The sequence below is a fragment of the Natrix helvetica genome, assembly GCF_964273705.1.
Source record: "Natrix helvetica genome assembly, chromosome: 7".
Taxonomy (NCBI): Eukaryota; Metazoa; Chordata; class Lepidosauria; order Squamata; family Natricidae; genus Natrix; species Natrix helvetica.
Window position 1 is genome coordinate 75,930,682 of NC_138558.1, and position 24,411 is coordinate 75,955,092.

Sequence of the window (24,411 nt, forward strand, 5' to 3'; positions counted from 1 at the left end):
AACACTGAGCTGCGTGGTTTGAATAAGGACCAGAATCGGACTTCCCAAATTGCATAAATCCTCAAATTTATTCTTGTCTGAATTAACTTTAGCATCTTCCAATGGCGAAGAGACACATTTTGCTGGTTTGCCAGAGATTTTATTGGCTACCTGTGTTGCGTATAGATAGTGAAGTGGTGCGGTGGCCTAGAGGTGGAGTTCTCACCTCACAATCAGGAGGTCAATCAGTGACTCACAATCAGTGAGTTCAATCCTAGGCAGAGGCAGATATTTCTCTCTGGGTACAGTGAGAATCTATCTGCTGAACAAAACTCTGCATTGGTGACAAGAAGGGCATCTGGCCAGTAAACACTCAATTCCATTCAGTTGCCCAGACAAGGGATCATGAGGTCATTAAAAGATGATGATGGAGTACAGGTAATGCTCAGCTTACCACCACAATGGAGCCCAAAAATCTCCGTTGCTCAGTGGGGCAGTTAAGTGAATTTTGCCCTGGTTTACAACCTTTCTTGCCGCAGTTGTTAAGTGAATCCCTACACTTGTGAAGTTAGCCACACGCTTAGTAAGTGGATCTGGCTTCCCCGTGGACTTAGCTTGCCGGGAGGTCACAATCCCGTCAGGACCCCAGGACAAGGCAACCGTCATAAATACGAGTCCATCGGCAAGCCTCTGGATTTGAATCATGTGACCACAGGGAGGTTACAAGAGTCATACATGTGGGAAACGGCCACAAGTCGCCTTTTTTCGGTATCGGTCACTAACTGAACCGTTGTGAAGTTGAGGCGTGGGAGTGAGTCTTCATTCAATTAATCAGGAGGGTGAGACAATGCAAATTAAAAGTTGGTATGTGATTGTCCCATCTTTACTCCATTATAAGTAACTCAAGGAGGGAAACATATATACCAGGGGTGTCCAAACTTGGGAAGCTTAAGACTTGTGGACTTCAACTCCCAGGATTCCCCAGCCAGGGGAATTCTGGGAGTTGAAGTCCACAAGTCTTAAGCTTCCCAAGTTTGGACACTCCTGATATATACATATCCTACCTTCCTCATAACCACCGATCTGTAAAATACGTTGGATTGAGTAGCCCCCAGTCACCCAAACTACTTTCATGCCGTAGACAGGACTAGAATTCCGTCTCCTGGTCTCTTCCCCCCCCCCCCCCAATTCTAAGTTTTATTTTTATTTTTTAAATACAAATCATACATATTATAGGAGCAAACATAGGGTCTTTTCTTTTACCTCCTCTCATTTGCGTAGTCTATTTTACATCATAGTCTTGGTTTTCACTTTCAGCCAAATTGTTCTCTCCCATTATTTTTCATCTTTATAATTATTTTTCCTTACTGCGTAAACAATATCTTCAATTGCCCCTTCAGTTTCACCAAGTTTTAATTTCTTATTTCCTCCGCTGATGTATTTTGCTACAGACAAGCGTATACCCTCTAATTCAATTTAAACCTAGAATGCTTGCTTCGGTTTTCCTGTTTAACAATATACTATATTTCTTAATTAGTTACATAACCATAACAATCTTACTACTATTCTCTTTAGTCTACTAAGGTAACTCTTTTTCCCTTTCTTCCTCTTTTAGCCATTTTCTCTTGGGCTCTCAAAAATTCCACTTTTAATTCTTTTTCTTCTTCTCCCCCTTTCCTCTAATTTCTTCTATCTCTTTTCTGTCTCCTGGTCTCTAAGGTAGCACCCTTAACCACTGCCCCAAGTTACACTGGTGATTACATCAGGATCCCACAAGATTGGGATAAAGTAAATAATAATAATAATAATAATAATAATAATAATAATAATAATAATAATAATAATGATTTGAGGTGCTCTTTAAGCCAGTTTTTATATGCAAATTATTTGAGAGGACAATATGCGATCTCTAAAAATCACATTCAGGAGCAGTGCTTCGTTTTTTCAACCGTTTCACAGGAAGGCATGCTACTGTTGATTTGGGGATCTCTTCCGGCATCCTCTTTGCGATGCCATGCTTTTTTGGGGGGGTGGGGGGGTAGTATCAAAAGATCAGAAACACAAGATTTTTAATTGAAACAATTCACTTTAATGATAAAACAATCAGGCTGGCTAAAAGTGTGGTCCTGTTGTTATCCCGAGTGCTAGGAACGTGGAAGATAGCAGCAGGACAAATACTATACACGGGTAAAATGAACCTCACCTTAAGGAGGAAAGGTTCCCTGTTCCAGATGTTTCTCTCCTAAAATAAATTAAATGTAACCAGACAATTGTGGCAGATCTGCAGCAGCACAGACTGTGTGTCCTTTATTGTTTTGAGAAAGCAAAGTGTATCCTCTTTTCTTTTTAAATAGTTTGCAGGAACGGATAAAGACTGAAATCAGAATAAATGTATAAACCCGCAATACAGTAAATTTTCAATATTAAGGCTTATGCATTTGAAAGTATCAAGTAAATTATCCCAACAAGTTACATTGGTTTAACAAACATTAAAAGAAGCAGCAATGCAAGAAAACGGGGGTATTGCTCTACAGGTAAAGATACAGCATCTCAGAGAAAGCTAGGCACATATTTAACCCCCCCCAAAACCCCATTTTTGACACAGACGTTTTGAGCTTCAAACCCTGAAGTTTCAAACAAGTTTTTGCTAAATTCTTGGTAAGCGTAAAGTTACTCCGATCATCCTTCTTGCAAGCGATCAGCTAAAGCCAAGTGCAACGTTTAGAGCTGTTGAGGAAATCGCCTGACAACCAAGTGATCAAAAAGTGATTTTTCTGATTCGCAAGTTTTTGATCTCCTCGAGACCAAGCTAGAAGTGGTGTTAGGAAGAGGCAACTTATGCACCAGTGAACTTTGGTTTCAAGTTAGTCCATTTAACTGGCTTTGGTAAAAAAAAAAGAAAGAAATTTAAAAACCCCAATTGCTCCTGACAAAATTGCAGCAGACATATTCTTCTAACAAAATACACGTATTTCCCCCAATTCATCATCCTTGACAAAAAGAATCACAAGACGGAAAGCATGCATTTATCGATATGTATAATCCGAGAAAAATAAATAAATAATTACAGTATGTTCCTTTTATTATTATTATTTTTGTAGCGTTTTCCCTCATCCGGTTCTTGGTCCCCCCCCAAAATAAAAATCCTTGGAATGGTTCTTCTTGGTACTAAGTCAGGGGTGTCCAAACTTGGGAACTTTAAGACTTGTGGACGTCAACTCCCAGAATTCCCCAGCCAGCCACGCTGGCTGGGGAATTCTGGGAGTTGAAGTCCACAAGTCTTAAAGTTCCCAAGTTTGGACACCCCTGGATTAAGATGACGAGGAGACAACTAGGTAGTGGAATAAAAGGCCAGGCCTTTCAATCCTATCTATAAAAATTAAGATTACAATTTCTGATATTGTAGGCAACAGAATCTCCCCCTCCCCCCCACCCGTTAATTCAAAAGTAGTCTTTGGCATCTATAAACTTTTATCCCCCCCCCCCCCCACTTTTCAAAACTAAGTAAAGAAAAAACATCGAACCGTCTATAAAAAAATAAAGTTTAGGACAAGCTCCTCGTTTCCCTGATGTAAAATTTCACAATTTTAAATAAAGTGTAAACGGAGTACATTCAATATATAAAACTTCTGAGGTTTTGGCAGTCCAGCAGAGGGAAGGGAAGGGAAGAGAGAGAAAAAATATATATATTCAGGAATCTTTACGTAGTAGAACTTCTTGCTGAACTAAAGGGCTTTCAACTTGTCTTTTACCAGGAGGAGAAAAAAGGCTTCCGGCTGTGGAAAGTCTGAGTAAATGCATTGCTCAAGTGAACGATCCTTCCTTGTGTCCCACTGTGGCTTCTCTCCACCACCACCCGAGGCATCTGGACCAGCTGAAGGGGGCTTCTGCCATCCTTTAAGGCCTGAGTAAGGTTAAGTATCTGCAAAAGAGGGACGATGCTAAGATAGAAAATAGTACTTTAGCTTAGCCTTGACGCTGGAAGAAACCGTCTATCGCAAGGGTGGGCAACCTGTGTGGCTCTGGAGCCACATGTGGCTCTTTCACCCCTCTGCTGCGGCTCCCTGTCGCCCGTCAGCTCCACAATTGAAAGGTCTTTCGGTTAGGACAGGTAGAGGACAAAGGACGCCATGCTAGGAGGAGACTCTATGGTGGGGGAACCGGACTTCCCGGTGGCTCCAGAATTGAACAGGGGGCTTTGTGGCTCTTTTGAGTGTTTAAGATTGCCGACCCCTGGTCTACCTATGAGAGATCCTGCTATGCGTTCGCTATGGTAATATGGACACGAGACCGCAGGCAGCAGTAATGCAGTTAATGGAACTACATCCACGTGGAGGGAAGTGAGGTACCCCAAGGCTCTGTTTTAGGACCAGTATTCTTCAACATCTTGGAGGGGTGCCGTGGCCTAGAGGTGGATCTCTCGCCTCACAATTAGGAGGCTGTGAGTTCGATCCTAGGTAGAAGCAGATATTCCTCTGGGCACAATGAGGATATATCTGCTGAACAAAACTCCACATTGGCAACAGGGAAGGGCATCTGGCCAGTAAAACACTCTGATAGCTCCATTCAGTTGCCCTGACTCTACCCCGCCAAGGGATTATGGGGTCGTTAAATGATGATGATATTCTTCATTATCTTCATCAATGGTCTAGATGAGGGAATACAGGCAGTCCTCAACTTACAACAGTTCATTTAGTGACCGTTCAAAGTTACAACAGCACTGAAAAAAACGACTTAGGACCATTTTCCCACACTTATGACTAATGGTCACATGATTTACATTCGGAATCTTGACAACTGACTCACATTTATGATGGTTGCAGTGTCCCGGGAGGGGGGGGTGTCGGGCGATCGCATTTTGCGACCCTCTGACGAGCAAAGTCAATGGGGAAGCCAGATTCACTTAACAACCGGGTTACTAATTTAACAACTACAGTGATTCACTTAACAAACACGGCAGGAAAAGCCATAAAATGAAGCAAAACTCAAATTTCTTACTTAACATAAATTTTGGGCTCAATTGTGATCGTAAGTTGAGGACTACTTTGTTAGGTACTAATTTGCCGTTGGTGAAATGGATTGCCAAATTTACTGTAAAGTTGATGGAAACAAGGACAAAGTTGGAGCAGCAGAACGCGGTAGGAAAGACCACTCGACGGGGTAGACGTAGGGGTGACATTGTAATATAATTTTAAGCATATTTAATTTGTAATTTTGCACTCTATTCTGTTTATATTTTAAACTGTATTTTATTCCATTTACATTTTAAATTGTAGTTTATTTCAATCTCATTTTAAACTGTAGTTTTTGTCTCTGGAACTTAGTACTTAGTACTAATCAATAAAGATTGATTGACTACTTATAATTAATGAAAGCTAGTTGTGTACTAAAGTCTAGAAAGGAAAAAAAAACTAGATTCTATACTTAACTCAAAAGCAACTGCTACAATTATATGTGAGGCAAAGATACAAATTTAAAACACATTGTCCAAGAGAAAATCTCCTTACCTGTCCTCTCATCACAGACATTTGGTTCTCAAATGTAGCTTTGTCAAAACCTTTGTCAGTCTTTATTGGAAGAAAAATAAATTGATTTGAGAAACCTTCATAAGTCAAATCAGATCCACCTATAAATAACCAGACTTAAAATAATAAGAAAGCATACCAAAACATTAAAAAGCTTGTATAAAGTCCAATTAACTTTCCATAGTTTGACATTTCACTGTATTTACAGCTTAGAACAAATAGACTAGTCTCCCTTTATTTATTTATCAGTACAAATACAACATATATGTGTGTGTGTGTGTGTGTGTGTGTGTGTTGTATTTGTACTGATAAATAAATAAAGGGAGACTAGTATAGATCTATTTCGAGCTAATTAGCTCTCATCAGCTAGCCATACCCTTACTGGGATTCGAACCTGGGCTGTATTATATCTTAGGCAGGAGTCTTAGCCAGTAAGCCACAGGCTGTCCTCCTTATCATATATATATATATATATATGTGTGTGTGTGTGTGTGTGTGTGTGTGTGTGTGTGATATTTCATGACATCATCACAAAATCTCCAGAACCGTAAAGCCTACAAACTTGAAATGTGGCACGTATCTCTAGGTGCTCGCTAAGAAAAGATTTTTTTAAAATGGCCATCAGATCATTAGTATATCTTATATTATTATTAACACGCTCTGAGGATAAGGAGCTAGATGTTGTACTTCCCCTCCCCACCTGAAAAGAACTCTGTTTCAAGTGCCACTTGGGCGTGGGTGTGGCTCATCTGGCCTGCGGGCTGGGAGTTTGGAGAGGATCAATGGGACCAGCCTGACAGAGAGAAGGGGATAAGATAGGAGAGGCCTCTGTGGGGCAAGCTGAGGGAGAGAAGGGGAGAGGATCAATGAGGCCAGCCTGAGGTAGAGAAGGAAATAAGATAGGAGAGGCTTCTGTGGGGCAAGCCTGAGGGAGAGAAGGGGAGAGGAGAGGCCAATCATAACGATTAATGTTTTATAAAGCTTTAACTGTCAACTTATCAAGCCCAATCACATAGTTCCGTAGCGAATCACGGGTATCCAACCGACCAGTATGTTATAGAAGAAATACGCACAAACGTGCATTATTCTGTCCATTGCTGTGCTACTTTAAAACAGTCTTGCCCAAAAATTACTTTTGAAAATTTACCTTAAAAAACTCATAAAGATCTTCACAGAGGTCCTGTACAAAATTCATGTCAGAAATACGAGGAAGTATCAAATCGATGGTCTCTTGAGAAAAGGGGACCTTCGCTTGGGGAAGCCAAGCCCAGTGGAATGGATCTGAGGGAGGGAAAGAGACCAAAAGGGACGTGAAGGGAAGCCTTTCCGAGTAAACAGGCTGAATGTTCAACGTTTCCGTTGTAATGTTCAATTAACTGACTTTAAGTAAAGGTAAAGGTTCCCATGCTTGCACATATGTGCTAGTTGTTCCTGATTCCAGGGGGCGGTGTTCATCTCCGTTTCAAAGCCGAAGAGCCAGCGCTGTCCGAAGACGTCTCGTGGTCATGTGGCTGGCATGACTCAACGCCAACGGTGCACGGAACGCTGTTTCCTTCCCACCAAAGGTGGTTCCTATTTTTCTACTTGCATTTTTACTTTCAAACTGCTAGGTTGGCAGAAGCTGGGACAAGTCACGGGAGCTCACTCCATTACGCGGCGCTAGGGATTCGAACTTCCGAACTGCTGACCTTTCTGGTCGATAAGCTCAGCATTTTTAGCCACTGAGCCACCGAGTCCCTGGTCTTTGCAATACAAAATCCGATTAATCATTTCTGTTCACATGAAATTAACAACTTAAAAGAAAAGCATGAATGCCTCCCTTCTGTTTGCTAGGTGGGTATTATTGTTTATTCTTTTGTGTATTAGGTTTCTATCCTGTATTTATTACTTTATAAGTAATTCAAGGTGGCAAACATATATAATAGTCCTTCTTCCTCTTTTTTCTCCACAACAGCCACCCAGTGAGGTGAATTGGGCAAGACAGAGGGACTCAAAGTCACCAAGTGCTCATGTCTAACGCAGGACTGGAATTCACAATTTCCTGGTTTCTAGGCCAGCACCTTAACTTTACACTATTGTCCATCTGTAGATATACGCGGTGGCTCAGTGGCTAAGACACTGAGCTTGTCAAGCAGAGGTGTCAGCAGTTCAAATCCCTAGTGCTGCCTAATGGAGTGAGCTTCCGTGACTTGTCCCAGCTTCTGCCAACCTAGCAGTTCAAAAGCACGTAAAAAATACAAGTAGAAAAATAGGAGCCACCTTTGGTGGGAAGGGAACAGCATTCTGTGAGCTTTCGGCGTTTAGTCATGCCGGCCACATGACCACGGAGACATCTTCGGACAGCGCTGGCTCTTTGGCTTTGAAACAGAGATGAGCACCGCCCCCTAGAGTTGGGAATGACTAGCACATATGTGCGAGGGGAACCTTTACCTTTACCTTAGATATAACAAAATCTGCTAATAACAATTCTTGCAATCTCATGAATTCTTATCTAGGAAAATTCAAAAACTCACATGCCCTCCACTCATCTGGATGCTTGAAAGGAAAAGCGAGGCCATTATCAATTGCTGCAATTTTAATAATAGGCTCCTTTTCATGAATCCACTGGATCTCCTATTGGAAAACAATGAACACAAAAATAATAATTCAGAAGTAATCAAGGCATGCCTATTTAGCACAAAAACAAAAACTAACATTTGAACAGAATATTAAGCCCGCGCAATATAGGTCATGCAATATTCTTCTCCATTTATAATTCGGCAATCATCTAGCACAAGTACCATATTTTTCGGATTATAAGACGCACCGGAGTATAAGACGCACCATGATTGTGAAGAGGTAATTTTTTTAAAAAGTTTTTGCGCTCTGCAGGCCTCCCAAACCCTCTGCACACCTCATTTTTTTTGGGGGGGGGGGGAAGGGCACGCAGAGGCTTTGAGAGGCTTGTAGAGTGTCCTTGGGGGCTGGGGGGAGGGCAAAAATGAGCAAAAAATGGCCTGTTTTTTGCTTGTTTTTGCCCTCCCGAGCCCCCAGGACCACTCTGCAAGGCTCCTAAAGGCTATGCACGGTCATTTTTGCAAAGCGGGCGGGGTTTCGGGAGACCAAAAATGCTGTATTCAGTGTATAAGACGCACCCAGATTTTCACCATCTTTTTAGGGGGAAAAGGGTGCATCTTATACTCCAAAACATATGGTATATAAAATTGATGAATGAGAAAGCATTTCACATGGTTTAATTCTATCTTATTCCATAAGAACACAGGATGGGAAAGAATTCTTGATAAAATTCATAATCAGATACATAACTGAACACAAATCCCGTCACTTATTGACCATACTGTATCCCTGTGATCAAAACTCAAGACCCTTTGTCCTACCTTGTCAGAAACATCCGTCCCATCGCTCTGTTTTTCATACTTCACCAACCAATTATCGTTGCCTCTATCTTCGAAGAAATGAAGAATGACAATGAAATGAAAGGCAAGGGTGCCGCAGTAAAATCTGCCACAGTAATGAAATGCAATAATGAAACAGCTCGTAATATTTAAAGATCTGGGCCTGTTATTTTAAACAAATTGCAGGTGACCCTGGGGCATTGCGACCGTCATAAATACAAACCGGATGCCAAGCATCTGAAAGTAAGTCATGTGACCGTGGGGACACTGCCATGGTCGTAAGTGTGAAGAATAGAATAGAAATAGAATAACAGAGTCAGAAGGGACCTTGGAGGTCTTCTAGTCCAACCCCCTGCTTAGGCAGGAAACCCTAACCCACTTCAGACAAATGCTTGTCCAATCTCTTCTTAAAAACTTCCAGTGTTGGAGCATTCACAACTTCTGGTGGCAAGTTGTTCCACTGATTAACTGTTCTAACTGTCAGGAAATTTCTCCTTAGTTCTAAGTTGCTTCTCTCCTGGATTAGTTTCCACCCATTGCTTCTTGTTCTACCCTCAGGTGCCTTGGAGAATAGTTTGACTCCCTCTTCTTTGGGGCAACCCCTGAGATATTGGAAGACTGCTATCATGTCTCCCCAGGTCCTTCTTTTCATTAAACTAGACATACCCTAAATAGTCCTAAGTCAGTTTTTTCAGTGCCGTTGTAACTTTGGTCACTAAATGAACTGTTGTAAGTTGAAGACTACCCATATTACGTCTACCATGGTCCAGCCTAAAGGCAGTGATAATTCAATATATACCGTTTAAGCCTTAAAGAACATGGACATTTCCTAGCCCATTTTCCTCTGCTTGAATTTGATAAGAATTCAAGGGTAATGTCATAAGAGATGAAAAGAATAATAATAATTTTTTAAAACCCTATTAAAGGTAAATGTAAAGGTTCCCTCACACATATGTGCTAGTCGTTCCCCACTCTAGGGGGCGGTGCTCATCTTTGTTTCAAAGCCGAAGAGCCAGTGCTGTCCGAAGACGCCTCCATGGTCCTGTGACCGGCATGACTCAACACCAAAGGCACATGGAACGCTGTTCCCTTCCCACCAAAGGTGGTTCCTATTTTTCTACTTGCATTTTTTACATACTTTCGAACTGTTAGGTTAGCAGAAGCTGGGACAAGGAACGGGAGCTCACTCCGTTATGCAACGCTAGGGATTTGAACCGCCAAACTGCCAACCTTTCTGATCAGCAAGCTCAGCATCTTAAAAAACCCTACTACATACCAGTATTTCTAATAACATAATCAAGCACGACCAGTTTCTCAAACTGGGACTGAAACTGCTTCCTTGTGTTCTCAGGCAAGGGGTCGGTTTCAAATTTCCTGAGCCAATAGTCAGCCTCCTTGTAACCTTCCACGAAAAGCTGAAAGGAGCCAACCTGCGATTTAAAAAAAAAAAAGCCTGCATTTATGAAACAGGCCTGGACGCATAAAGCATTTATAACGCGCTCTTTCTACGTGAAAGCAAATAAAGATATTAAAGTCAATGCCCTTCCTAAGTACAGCCGGGAGTTTAATCGATAGATATAAAAATAACATTTACAGGGAAAGAAGATTCCACTGCTAATTGTCAAGTTCAGTTGGCTTGAGAATGCCTTTCAAAATGGTATTTTTAATCCAAACCTGCGCTTCAAGACTCAAAGGCCCAAAAGTCGTCTGATACGCAGGGAATTAGCTCCAGGGCTTTTGCGAAACAGGGCTGAGTTTTGTCTGTGTTTTCTTGTATTTCTTACATTTAAAAAAATAATAATAATATTGAAGTCTACTGAGGAAACAAGTCTTCTAGCTTCAAGGTTCCTCGGCGGGGTGAAAAAAAACTTTTCTGTCTTTAGTGTTATATCAATACTTTTCCAATTTTATACATTCCTAATTATTCCTATATCTAGACATCTATATTTCTAAGCTGTGCATTTCATGTTCCTATTATTTATCCATTGATATCAGTTTTCCCAACCTGTATAATATTCTGAGCCTTCCTAATTAGGAATGTATAAAAATGTATTTGAATAACAAATGGCTATGTTAGTACTGTCAAAAAGGATTGTAAAATTATTTTTAAAGGTATTTGTATGTTAATGTTTTAAATTTTCAATAAAGGTTTTAAAAAAAAGACTTGAAACTTTTCCTTATTATTTATACTTTTATTACTTACAAATTATCCCAGAGCAGAAACAGAAGGAAAGAACAAACACCCCCAAAATTGAAGTGGGGAACATTTTTCAAGACTGCCAGGGGTTTACCTTAGGAGGTAGTCCAATTCGGTGAAACTTTTTGCCAACTTTTGGCACTTTTTCCAAAGCGTATTTCTTGCCTCTCGACTTGGCACAATCGATTGCACTGTAGTTGAAAGTCTCGCTTACAAACCAGACGACCTTAAACACAGACAGTGGAATAACATTTAACATTTTCATTGAACCCACCTCTTTATTAAGCTGTACAGGTAGTCCTTGGTGTACAACTGTTCCTTTAGTGACTGAAGTTACAACGGCACTGAAAAAAAGTGACTTATGACCGTCTTTCACACTTTCAATTTTGGCATCCTCGTGCGATCAAAATTCAGACGCCTGGCAAGTGGTTCATCGTTATGACTGTTGCAGCATCCTGGGGTCACGTCATCCCCTTTTGCGACCTTTTGACTAGCAAAATCAAGGGGGAAGCCAGATTCACTTAGCAACCAGGTTACTAACTTAACAATTGCAGTGATTCACTTAGCAACTGAACCAAGAAAGATGGCACAATGGGACAAAAGCTCACTTAACAGATGCGTCACCAGCATAAATGGTGGTCGCTCAATTGTGGTCGTAAGTCGAGGACTACCTGTATTTTGCCTTTATGCTTTCTAGTAATAAACAAAGATGAAAACGTTCGTCTCCCTCCACTAAGTCATCAACTGGTCAGAAGTCAGAGGAGAATCAACCGAGGCACTTGAGGTGACTTCTGCTACAGTTGCTTGCTTGCATTCCAGCAACATTTTTATTAGGCCAGTTTCACAGAATTACAACAACAAAATTGCAAGCTGTCAAGTTTGCAAGCTGTTGCAAAAAAGGAGGAGTGAAAAAGTAAACGGATAAAAGGGGACTGGCTGGATCCACCCTGAAAGCTGCTTGGTTAAGAGTGATGTCTGCAGCTCTGTATCTATAGCAGCGTATCGATAAAATATACCCAAAATTCCAATTGGACCTCCAGGCCAAAAAAGGTAAGGGCCCTTCATGTAAGCTAATCTTCTGCCTCATGCTGACATCTCCATCAAATTCCACCAAACTCCCACTGAGATCAATATGAGCCAGCCGTGTGCAGTAGCAGCCAAAAAAGCCAACGCAATCCTAAATTGCCTTAACAGAGGGATACAGTCAAGATCAAGGGAGGTACTAATACCACTTTATGAAGCCTTAGTAAGGCCACACCTAGAGTACTGCATCCAGTTTCGGTCACCACACTATAAAAAAGATGTGGAGACTGTAGAAAGAGTGCAGAGAAGAGCAACCAGGCTGATGAGGGGACTGGAGGCTAAAACATACGATGAACAGTTGCAGGAACTGGGCATGGCTAGTCTATGGAAGAGAAGGACCAGGGGAGACAGGAGAGCAGGGTTCCAATGTTTGAGGGGCTGCCACAGAGAGGAAGGAGTCCACTTATTTCTCAAAGCACCCGAAGGCCAGACAAGGAATAATGGATGGAAACTGGAGAGATTCAACCTGGAAATAAGGAGGAATTTCCTGACAGTGAGAGCAATCAACCAAGGAGCAGAAAAGGCCATCAGAAGTTGTGGGAGATCCATCACTGAAAGCTTTCAAGAAGAGACTGGACTGCCATTTGTCAGAAATGGTGTAAGGTCTCCTGCTTGGCCGGAGGGTTGGGCTAGCCCAGGGGTGTCCAAACTTGGGAACTTTAAGACTTGTGGACTTCAACTCCCATGCTGGCTGGGGAATTCTGGGAATTGAAGTCCACAAGTCTTAAAAGTTCCCAAGTTTGGACACCCCTGGGCTAGATGATCCACATACAAGATTCCTTCCAAGTCCGAAAATTACTTTAAAAGGTTTTCATTTAATATTTTTTCACAGTTTTGACCAGAAGTTCTTTTCTTCACACTCAGTTTATGCTGCAAATCCCTCCTACCTTCGTTTTGGGAACCACTCCTAATCCCAGTTTGCTGTCCACAAGGTAGGCACCAGCTTCAGAGAGGTATCCCTGATTGGGAACAAGGCAGCCTCTGCCAAAACAGCAAGGGCAGCAGATCTTGTGGAAATATTTGGTCCATTTTGGATTGAGATGACCGTAAGGCTCTTCAGATTTGGGTTTAAACACTCCAATGCTTTTCTAAAGGAGAAGGGGGGAAAAAGGAAGAACAAATAAGGAGTCATAAAGAATCAGAAAAGTGTGCCCTTGTTTGCTGGTCGTATATAGAAATAGTTTATAAAAACATGTATTTTTAATTTTTTCATCCCGCCTTTATTCGTTTTATAAATAACTCAAGGTAGCAAAAAGACCTAATGCTCCATTCTCCTGTCCTCCTCAGCACAATAACTCTGTGTGAGGTGAGTTGGGCCAGAATGGGGACAACTCGCTGCGGCCAACTTGCTGCAGGACAATTTAACAATTCTGTGTAATTATTTAAAATAAAAAATCATTTTAATTTTGCCCTTCACATTTCATTCTGTCCTTCCTTTGGCATCCTTTCTTCAATGATTCCGTACCACCATTTCTTTGATGTTAGTGTAACTCTGGTCCTGCAGCAAGTTGTCCCAAATAGAATAGAATAGAATAGGAATAATAGAAATAGAAATAATAGAATAGAATAGAATAGAATAGAATAGAATAGAATAGAGAAAAGAGAATAGAATAGAGAATAGAATAGAATAGAATAGGGAAGTGAAGAGAATAGGAGAAGGAATAGAATAGAATAGAACAGAATATAGAGTAGTATAGAATAGAATAGAATAGAATAGAATTGAATAGAATAGAATTCTTTATTGGCCAAGTGTGATTGGACACACAAGGAATTTGTCTTTGGTGCAGATGCTCTCAGTGTACATAAAGAAAAATAAAATACATTCATCAAGAATCACAAGATACAACCCTTAGTGATGGTCATAGGTTACTAATAAGCAATCAAATCATAAAACAATATAAATCGTAAGGATACAAGCAACATGGTCATAGTCATAAATGGGAAGAGAGAGGTACTAGGAAGGAAGAGAAGAAGAAGAAGTAATACGGTCTTAGTAGCTGAGGTAAGTGAGGTGGGGGCCGTGGTGAGTCAGCCACAGCAAATTGTCACAGATCCAACTCTGACAAAGAATGATTGGCCCAAAGTCACCCAGGTGGGCTTTCCTGCCGAAGGGGCCACCAGAACCCAGCTTCTACATCTCCAAACAAAACGGGCTTGGAAGATGAGCCTTTACGGCAGGGGTGTCCAAACTTGAGAACTTTAAGACTTGTGTTGAAGTCCACAAGTCTTAAAGTTCTCAAGTTTGGACACCCCTGCTTTACGGTCTTGGCTGTCTAAAGCTACCTGGTGATCTAAAATCCCATGTGACTACCGCAAGGGGTGTCAAACTCGATTTCATTGAGCCGCATCGGGGTTGTGTTTGACCTCGGGAGGCCAGGGGTGGGTGGGGGCATGGCCAGTTCGACATCACTCATGTTGAGGGCACCCGTGGAGGCCCCAGGACTCTGCCAGCGAAAAGAGGCTCCGGAGCTTCGTTTTCGGCTGCCACGGCCTCCCGCAACCCTCTGCCAGTGAAAAGGGAGTCCGGGAGGGTGTGGCAGGGCCACTGTGGGCCAGTCCTTTGCTCTTTCCAGGGCAGCCCCACGGGCCACATCCAAGCACCCCCAGGCCTTGAGTTTGAAGCCCCTCAACTACAGGCAGTCCTTGACGTACGACAGTTCATTTAATGACCTTTCAAAGTTGCAACGGCACTGGAAAAAAGTAGGACTGTTTTTCACTCTTAGGACCATTTCAGCGTCCCCAATTTTGACACTGAACATTCAGACCCTTGGCAACTGACTCACATTTGTGTCAGTCGCCGTCTTGGAATCATGAGATCACCGTGTGTGACCTTCTGACAAGCAGAATCACTTAACAACCGTGCAACTCAGTTAACAATTGCAGTGTTCCAGTTAACAATTCTGAGATGTTAAAAGTTGTGTAGATTCAAAACGCAACACGAGCATCAAAATATAAAGGCTTCATATTTTTTTGCAACTTCATCTTCCAAAACAGATACATACAGCATTTAAACCGTAGCCACAATAAAGCATGTTTTATTCATACAATATCCATTAGCGGAATAAAGAGCGTTCCAAAAATAAAATCAAAACCTCAATACGATGCTGTTGTTTTGGAGCTGCCATTGATTTCGGATGGAAAGAAAAGAGGAAAAGGCAGCTACTTACTGCAAGCCCTGACTTTGAACATGAAGGAGAGATAAAACTAGCAATTTTTTTTGACTCTCACAACAATGAGATTTAAAAAACCAGACATACAAGAAACCATTAGTTTAGCTCTGACAAGAGTTTTACTTGCCCTCAGATGCAATCACTGCAAACTTTCCAAATATACTGTAATATTGACTCTAATAGTGTCCCTAAAATTAAGGGCGATGCGTATTTTGCAATGTGTAATACTAGGCAAACTAAAATAATAAAAAAAAAACTAATGGGCTGAAAAGAAGAGACTGCATGGTAAGTCACAATAAACAAGAGCAGGTTTCACTAGTTATGCCTATTACAGCATTTATGTTTTTGTGCCAATCGAAGGCTGGCGTGGAGCCAGAGGCACAGAAATAAGCCAGGCCTGTATAAAATTCTGAACCAATTTGTCTTCTTTAATAATGAATGGCCTTAAGAGGAGAAGGTGGAGGCATTGATCTGAAATTTAAAATGGGATTGCATGGATAAAGGAGGACCAACACTGAATTATCTGCAGTCAGAGTCTTCAAGGCCCAGTTGCTAAGACAATGATTGCATTAGCAGTTGGCTTTGGGGCAAACAGCTGCAACATTTGTTTTCATGCCAGGATTCATTATATAGACAATTATTTCCAATTTTGCTCCCTTATTTCCTCTAACTTTCTTTTGTCTCCTCTGTGTCTTCATCTCTGCAGCCATATTCAATTACTGGCCTGGTTCATGTTTACTTCCTGGTAAAGGAGGGAATTCCTACAATAATCCTAGGCTGAATAGCAGAGAAATATCAATATGCTGATATTTTTTATATATCTTTATATAATAGTTACAAATAAATAAATAGGCAGAAAAATATGCCAGGAGAAATATCAACACCCTCAGATATGCAGATGATGCCTCTCTAATGGCAGAAAGAAGAGGAACTAAAGAGCCTCTTGATGCGGGTGAAGGAGGAGAGGGCAAACGTTGGCTTGAAACTCAACCTTAAGGCGACTAAGATCATGGCATCCGGCCCTCTCAATTCCTGGCAAATAGATGGGGAAGAAATGGGGCTAATTAGAAAATTACTGCTTTGTTTTTAAACCCTGGAGCATAGATTGAAATACGCCCATCTTTACACTTTTGTCTTCTCTCTCTTTCCTTCTGTTTTCTATCTTCTATACCACAATCCATCCCTCTCAATTCCTGGCAAATAGATGGGGAAGAAATGGAGGTAGGGACAGATTTTATCTTCCTGGGCTCCAAGATCACCGCAGATGGGGAGTGCAGCCAAGAAGTTAAAAGAGGCTTGCTCTGGGGAGGAAAGCGAGACAGCAGACTAAAAAGCAGAGACATCCCCCTGCCAACAAAAGTGTGCATAGCCAAGGCTGTGGTTTTCCCAGTTGCCATGGATGGCTGTGAAGGTTGGACCATAAGGAAGGCTGAGCACCAAAGAATGGAGGCCTTTGAACTCTGGTGGCTGGAGGAGACTCCTGCATTGAGTCCCTTGGACTGCAAGGCCATCCAACCGGTCAGTCCCAGAGGAGATCAACCCTGACTGCTCTTTAGAAGGCCAGATCCTGAAGAGGAAACTCAAACACTTTGGCCACCTAATGAGAAGGAAGAAGGACTCCCTGGAGAAGAGCCTCATGCTGGGAACGATGGAGGGCAAAAAAAGAAGAAGAAGGGGACGACAGAGAAGGAGGGGGCTGGACGGAGTCACCGAAGCTGTCGGCTGAGCTTCAATGGACTCCAGAGGATGGCAGAGGACAGGAAGGTGGTCAATAGGGTCACAATGGGTCGGACACGACTTCGCAACTAACAACAACAAATACCAGTAATTGTGAAGGGAAGGCTGCTGTAGAACTATTTTAGTATGGAGCTACTTTATGGAAGATAGTAGTTATACTAAAAGTCCTATTGCGTTTAATATTAATGTCCTTTCATCCAAATTTCTTATGTCACATCTAATGTTATTGAGTATCACATGTGCTTCAAGGATTTATGAAGTTTATTTTCCTTGTGTATAAAGCAACCTTATTTCCTCAATTTTATTTCATCCAGAAATTCAGGTCGTGCTACTCAGCTATATTATTTCAACTCAAAAGATAAATATGACCCACATTTTACTGTTTAGCAGGATCTGGAGATAGACCCAGAATAAAACAGCAATCCTGTTTCCCAGAAAGATGCAAGATACAATGCTCTTATGGATTAGTGTCCTTTAGCAACATGCATTCATTTCAGTTTCTGAAGATTTTTTTCAAGTTATATCACAAAAAAATAGGAAACCTGGCCTCTCTCGGCTTTCTCTAATCCAACTTCTTTAGATAATATCACCCAAATATGTGACAGTTGTGGACAGCCACGATGAGAGTTGGACATCAACAGGAATTATGAATCTGATGAATTTATGAATTATGAATCCCTTCGGCCTATCCGCTCACACAGAGAGGGACTCCTCCGGATGCCGTCCACTAGGCTGTGCCAGCGGGCGACGCCTAGGGGAAGGGCCTTCTCTGTGATGGGCCCGACCCTCTGGAATGACCTTCCCCCTGACATTAGAATGACTACGGATCTCCGCTCCTTCCTTCCGTCAGAAACTCAAAACCCACCTGTTCCAGCTAGCCGGCCTGGCCTAATTCCAGCCTTCCCACCTGTTTTGGTTTTTAAATTTTATGATTGGTTTTATGGGCTAGTTTTTAATTTTTATAAATTGTACAGGGGTTATTTAATCTAATTTTAACTATGTATATTATTGTCTGGATGGGTTTTTTAATTTTATACCTGTACACCGCCCCGAGTCCCTCCGGGGAGAGGGGGCGGTCTAGAAATCTAATTAAATAAATAAATAATAAATAAGTTAGAAAATGTGGGTGTGCATGCACATACCTTTGCATAAATTATGCCAGCAAGTTGGCTTCAACTCTTAGCAACCACGCAGACTTTCATACAGATTACAAACATGATCTTTTGAAACACATTACAGACAATTAATCATCTGTTAAAGAATTCTGACCCTTCATAAAGGAAGAGAATTGTTATGGGACAAAAATGAGAGTTTCCTTACAATTGATCATGAAGTCTTTCCAAATAATATTAACTGAAGAAATGTTGATCCAATAAGCTCCATATATACACAACAAAAAAGGGAATGTTTTAGTTAATTAACCAGGACTAAAAATCCCACGGTTCCCTCCGTCCATGCTATTTAGCATTAGGCACAGAGTAGGACTATGCACTTGTTATTCTCCTAATAGCAAACCATAAGGCAAATACAAACTCCTGGCTTCTACATATTGGGGAAGAACGAAGGAAGATATACCCCTACGTGTGGGCTCAACAACCCGTGGATGTGCTGAAATCCATTTAGCAGCCCTGCTAGCAAGACACAGCCATAGAAAGTGCTTCCCGCTTGTTCGTTCTGATAAGCTGCAAGGAAAGGAGTCTAGCATCGCTGTGCGCAGATATGCACGCTCAATCTTGACCATGGCAAAAAAAAAAAAAAGATTTCACAAAACCGCTCAAGCCTTTGATAACACAAACCCCCAAAGAACCCCGAAGCCAAGGGCACTCACTCTCTTAGAGTCTTTGACAAAGTAGCTTCCGCTGGAACCTTGGGAGATTCTCTCCGGGAAGACTTCGCTTTCGATGGCTTGCTCCGCTTGCTGCATGACTTCAGCAAATTCGGGATCATCCACAAAGAAATCCATCTCGGCGATGCTTGCGACATTTCCTGTGGGTATTAAGGCAATCATTTCAAGTTAGTGTCCTCGGCTGATGGTTTTTTTCCTTCCCTCAACTCCGTTTCGTCCCTCCTCCCCCCGTCACCTCTCAATATACACTTAACACTGGCTTACTTCCTACCGGTAGTAGGAAAAAATAGGAAGACACAATAGGAAGGCCAAAATAATATATACAGGGCTGCAGATGCTACATTTGCATAATACAGCTATGTGGTTGGAAATTTGACTTGACAACCGTTGGAATTAGTGAGAGCTGATCCTCATAGGCACAAGGACAGCATGCAGAACGAATTAGATCAGACCCAAATAATGGTAAAGGTTCCCCTTGCACATATGTGCTAGTCATTCCCAACTCTAGGGGGCGGTGCTCATCTCCGTTTCAAAGCCCAAGAGCCAGCGCTGTCCGAAGACGTCTCCATGGTCATGTGGCCGGCATGACTCAACGCTGAAGGCGCACGGAACGCTGTTCCCTTCCCACCAAAGGTGGTCCCTATTTTTCTACTTGCATTTTTTACATGCTTTCAAGCTGCTAGTTTGGCAGAAGCTGGGACGAGTCACGGGAGCTCACTCCATTACGGTGTGCTAGGGATTTGAATCTTTCTGATCAACAAACTCAGCCACTGAGCCACCGCGTCCCACATCAGACCCACATAGAAGACCATTAATATTGATTCAGTGCTTGAGGGACTGCCCCAAGATCAGCCAGTGCACTTTCTGCCTAAACTGGGACTGGAACTCGCAGGCTCTCCGTTGCTGCCCTGATGCCTTAATCCAGGGGTCCCCAAACTTGGCAACTTTAAGACTTGTGGACTTCAACTTCAAGTTAAAGTCCACAAGTCTTAAAGCTGCCAAGTTGAAGACCTCTGATCTAAGTGGAGAGATCGCAGAGGAAGGGATTACAAGAGAGTAAATTATGCTGGCTGGGGAATTCTAGGAGTCGAAGTCCACAAGTCTTAAAGCTGCCAAGTTTGAAGACCTCTGCCTTAATCCCTACTCTCAAGGGGTTCTTCTCCTTCCAGTCAGCCTTGACTCCAGGAAACTCCCTGGCCCTCGTCTCTGCAATTGTTTCCAAGCAACAGATAGTTCTCGACTTACGACCACAATTGAGCCCAAACTTGAAACATTTGTTAAGTGACTTTTGCCCCACTTTACAACTTTCCTTGCCACAGTTCTTAAGCAAAATACAATCCAGATGTTAAGTTTGCAACAGGCTCGTTAAGCCTATCCAATTAGTCTATTGGTTTTGCTTGTCCGAAGGTTGCAAAAGGGGGTGTCACATGAACCCCAGGACATTGCAACCGTCATCAATATGAAGCGGCTGTCAAGCATGCAGAGAGCAACTGGCCCCAAATCCCCCAGCTAGGACTTCAAATCAGGGCTCCTTTCTCGCGGGGACTCCATGAGGAGCCGCCTTCCATTCATGGCCACCCAACCGTCAGGTCGTCCTCGACCCGCAGCCACCGTTGAGGCCCAAACTTTACATTGCTAAGTGAAAGATTTTGTTAAGAGTTTTGCTCCACTTTAAGACCTTCCTTGCCCCAGTTGTTAAGTGGATCACTGCAATTGTGAAGCTAGAAACACCGTTGTTAACTGAATCTGGCTTCCCCATTGGCTTTGCCCGTCGGGAGGTCGCAGAAGGGGACATTGCAACCGTCATAACTATGAACCACTGGCCAAGCATCTGAAGTTTGATCACGTGACCACAGTGGCTAAGCAAAAAAGGCTCTGTGTGAAAAACAGCCCTGGGTTCCTTTTTTCCAGTGCTGCTGTAACTTCGAGCGGTCACTAAACGAACCGTTGTAAGTCGAGGGCTACCAATATCCAGATTTTGACCATACCGATGTAAAACGGTCATAAGTGTGAAAAACAGCCCTGGGTCCCCTTTTTTTCAATGCCCTTGAAACTTCGAGGTGGGTCACTAAACGAGCTGTCGTAAGTCGAGGACCGCCTGTAAACCCCCCCCCTCCTCCTCCTTGGGGAGACCCAAGCAAGAGCATCCCACGTCTGGCCTCGCCCCCTCCCTCTGCGCAGGCGCGGTTTCCTCACGCAAGAGCATCCCACGTGAGGTTACGCCCCCCTGCCTCCTCTGCGCAGGCGCGCTTTCCTCACGCAAGGGCATTCCACGTGAGGCCACGCCCCCTCTCCGTCTGCGCAAGCGCTCCCCGTTTCCTCAGCCGTCAACGTCTCCTCCGCCTGGCTACGCCTCAGCTCACCTGTCCCCTCACGGGCCCTCCGGCCCCAGCCCGACGCCGACGCCGCGCCCAGGAGCGGCTCAGACTCCTCGCCGTCGCCTTCCTCCTCGTCCTCCTCACAGGCCGCCTCGAACGGCTCCCGGGCGGCGAGGAGGCGAACGGCTCCGCCGGGAGCAGTCGGTGCCGCCCGGCCGGAAACCGCCACGGCCGGCGGTTCCGTCTCCAGCTGCAGGAGCTCCTCGTCGGCCTCTTCCTCCGCCTCCGCCTCGGGGGAAAGCACCGAGCCGGCCTCCGCCATGGGGGCTCGCGGAGGCAACGGCCACTCTCGGGTTCGAGTACCGGAACGGCTGAGGCGGGGAGGGAGTCTCGCGCCTGCGCGTAGAGACCCTAGCGCCTGTAGATAACAGGGGGCGGGGCCGAGCAGGGGGCGGGGCTTGACCTCCAGCCCCGCCCTTCGCCTTTAGCTGAAAGGAAAAACAACGAATTCGTGGGAACTTTGCAGCAAATGCGGGGAGGGTCAGAAAGGGGGAATTTTTCATTGCATTGAGCGGTGTGTCCATACCCAAGTCCTGATATCTTTACGAGGGGAAATGCTGGGCTGTATAACTGACACATGGCATACGGCCCTCTCAATTCCTGGGAAATAGATGGGGAAGAAATCGAGGTAGGGACAGATTTTATTTTCCTGGGCTCCAAGATCACTGCAGATGGGGGACTGCAGCCAAGAAGTTAAAAGAGGCTTGCTCCTGGGGAGGAAAGCTGTGGCAAATCTAGATAGCATCCTAAAGAGGTGCATCTACTCAAGGTGATGGTTTTCCCACTTGGAATGGATGGCTGTGGAAGTTGGGCCATAAGGAAGGCTGAGCGCCAAAAGTATGGAGCCCTTTGAACTCTGGTGCCGGAGAAGACTCCTGCATTGAGTCCCTTGGACTGCAAGGCCATCCAACCGGTCAGTCCTAGAGGAGATCAACCCTCTTTAGAAGGCCAGATCCTGAAGAGGAAACTCAAATCGTTTGGCCACATAAGGAGAAGGAAAGACTCACTGAACTGTGGCAAGAAAAGTCGTAAAATGGGGCAAAACTCACTTAGCAATGTAAAGTTACGGCTCAATTATTGCCATAAGTTGAGGACTATTTGTATAGGGTCTCCTGCTGGAACGGGTTGGACTAGAAGACCTCCAAGGTACCTTCCAACTCTATTAATCTGTATCCTGGGGAAAAAAAATACCTGGTTGCTTCTTCTAATGTTTAAAGTGAACAAATGATGGAGAAAAATATAAAATAAAGCGAATTGTCCACCCATCTCAATTCCGCTTTCCGATGATCCTGTGTAAACTCTTATGGTTTTAGTGCCAAGCTGAGCAGACTAAAACAAGTAGCATTTTAAAAGGCTGTTTGTTCCTGAGAAACGGCTCCAACCTTGAAATTGTTTAACCTCAGAGGGACACTGCCTGAATTTCCTGCTTACCTTGTTTCAAGGCAGAATATTTTGCCTTGGTCATTGGGAAAGAAAACTGTTGGGGTTCAACTGTGCCCAATTGCATTGTCTTAGGAAGGCCCCTGGAGCCAACATGGATTAAAAGCATCCTTGCAAACACAAATGCCAAATGCCTTCTCCCACTTTTAAATAAGAGACTCTACTGATAAATAAAAACAGCATAAAAATCCTAGATTTCACTATTTTTTTATTATCACTATGGTTTTAAACTCTTTATTTGATTTCAGATGCATTTCAGGCTAACATTTTGTTTGTCCGTGCGTGGTGGTCACCTGGCAGCAGGAGCAATAGCATTTTACAATGTAGAATGGAAACCAATGTTTGTGTTATAAATTGGCGCCCTCTTGCGTTTCTAAAATAGAGAACTCTTCCAAACACTTTTTAATCAGCCTTAATTTTTAGTCCAAGAGAATACAGCTATCGATGGACAGAAGGACTATATACCAAGCTAGAATCAAGGTGGGAAAAAATCCGTTTCCAAAAAATGTTCATGTTCTTAGCAATTGAAGGGGGAAGTTGAAGCAAGATACTGAATAGCAATTCGACTTATATACCACTTCACGGTGCTTTACAGCCCTCTATAAGTGGTTTACAGCCTCTTGCCCCCAACAATTTGGGTCCTCATTTTACTGATGTGAGAAGGATGGAAGGCTGAGTCAACCTTGAGCCGGTCAGGATCGAACTTCAGACTGTAGGCAAAGTTAGCCTGCAATGCTGCATTGTAACCACTGCACCACGATGGATGGATTGATGGATGGATGGATGATGATAGATAGATAGATAGATAGATAGATAGATAGATGATAGATAGATAGATAGACAGATAGATAGATTAAAAAAGGGAATGAATTGGTTGTAATAATATGTAAGTGTCCATAGCTCTGGAAAGCAATCGCAATAGCATTTAGAGTTGTATACCTCTCCATAGTGCTTCACAGCCCTCCCTAAGCAGTTTACAGCCTCTTGCCCCCAACAATCTGGGTCCTCATTTTACTGACCTCAGAAGGCTGAGTCAACCGTGAGCCAGTCAGGATTGAACTGCTGGCAGTCGGCAGAGTTAGCCTACAATGCTGCCTTCTAAGTACTGTGCTACCAGGTCTCTCTATGCACTATAGAACAACTAATATTTTTTGTCAGTTGTATTAAACAAACAATGGAGCCCCTGGAGACTGGATGCACATCCTGTAAAATTTACAGTGTAAATGATCCCCATTGGGTTCCAGCTTATCTGTCTTACAAAGCCAAAGCGAAGCCCCTAATTCTTTTTTTCCACCTTTCTTCTCCGTGCCTTCATGACGTTCGGCCCAAGAAAAAGCGCTGGGGACTTCAACAGGCTACGGCCTCCATTGACAGTTGGACATAAGGAAAGAAACTGGTACCGATACAGTGTGAATTGACTGGGGACCAAGGCAACCCCAGAGCATTCAGGGCAAATGACAGCTGGATAATGACGTCTTATGCCGTCATTATGCAAAAGCTAGAGCTCTTGCAGGAGGCAGAGGAACACACCTGCCTAATACTAGCACCTTTGGACATAAGCACAGTTCGACAGGCATGTTTTTTTTAAAGGGACAGAAAAAAGCAAGCTCCTTTTTTTCTAGAGGCATCCACTGGTCTGTAATGACTTGGTACTCCCTTTT

General features: G+C 43.2%; 1 protein-coding gene across 2 annotated transcripts; it reads right to left on the minus strand.

Annotated features, from left to right (window-relative positions):
• Window positions 1–2,045: 2,045 nt before the first annotated feature.
• On the minus strand, window positions 2,046–22,926 carry PI4K2B (phosphatidylinositol 4-kinase type 2 beta). Of its 2 annotated transcripts, XM_081959015.1 has the most exons (10): window positions 21,296–22,922; window positions 18,915–19,072; window positions 13,067–13,267; window positions 11,191–11,322; window positions 10,176–10,329; window positions 8,882–8,949; window positions 8,018–8,117; window positions 6,652–6,785; window positions 5,487–5,546; window positions 2,046–3,901 (listed from the first exon to the last, which is right to left on the minus strand). In XM_081959015.1, exons 1-10 carry the CDS (start codon window positions 21,570–21,572, stop codon window positions 3,728–3,730), a joined length of 1,458 nt encoding a protein of 485 aa, XP_081815141.1. In that variant the 5' UTR covers window positions 21,573–22,922; the 3' UTR covers window positions 2,046–3,727. The 2 variants fall into 2 exon arrangements, with proteins under 2 accessions (XP_081815141.1, XP_081815142.1); XM_081959016.1 differs by lacking the exon at window positions 2,046–3,901 and having other exon boundaries at window positions 5,487–5,605; window positions 21,296–22,926.
• Between the last annotated feature and the right edge of the window lie 1,485 nt (window positions 22,927–24,411).

Excerpts from the sequence above, each read along its gene's own strand:
- PI4K2B (XM_081959015.1), bottom strand. The coding sequence starts at position 21,572 with ATGGCGGAGGCCGGCTCGGTGCTTTCCCCCGAGGCGGAGGCGGAGGAA. Across the intron at positions 11,323-13,066 it reads GAGTGGTTCCCAAAACGAAG|GTCGTCTGGTTTGTAAGCGA; the intron begins GTAGGAGGGATT and ends TCTGTGTTTAAG. Across the intron at positions 8,118-8,881 it reads GGACGGATGTTTCTGACAAG|GAGATCCAGTGGATTCATGA; the intron begins GTAGGACAAAGG and ends GTTTTCCAATAG.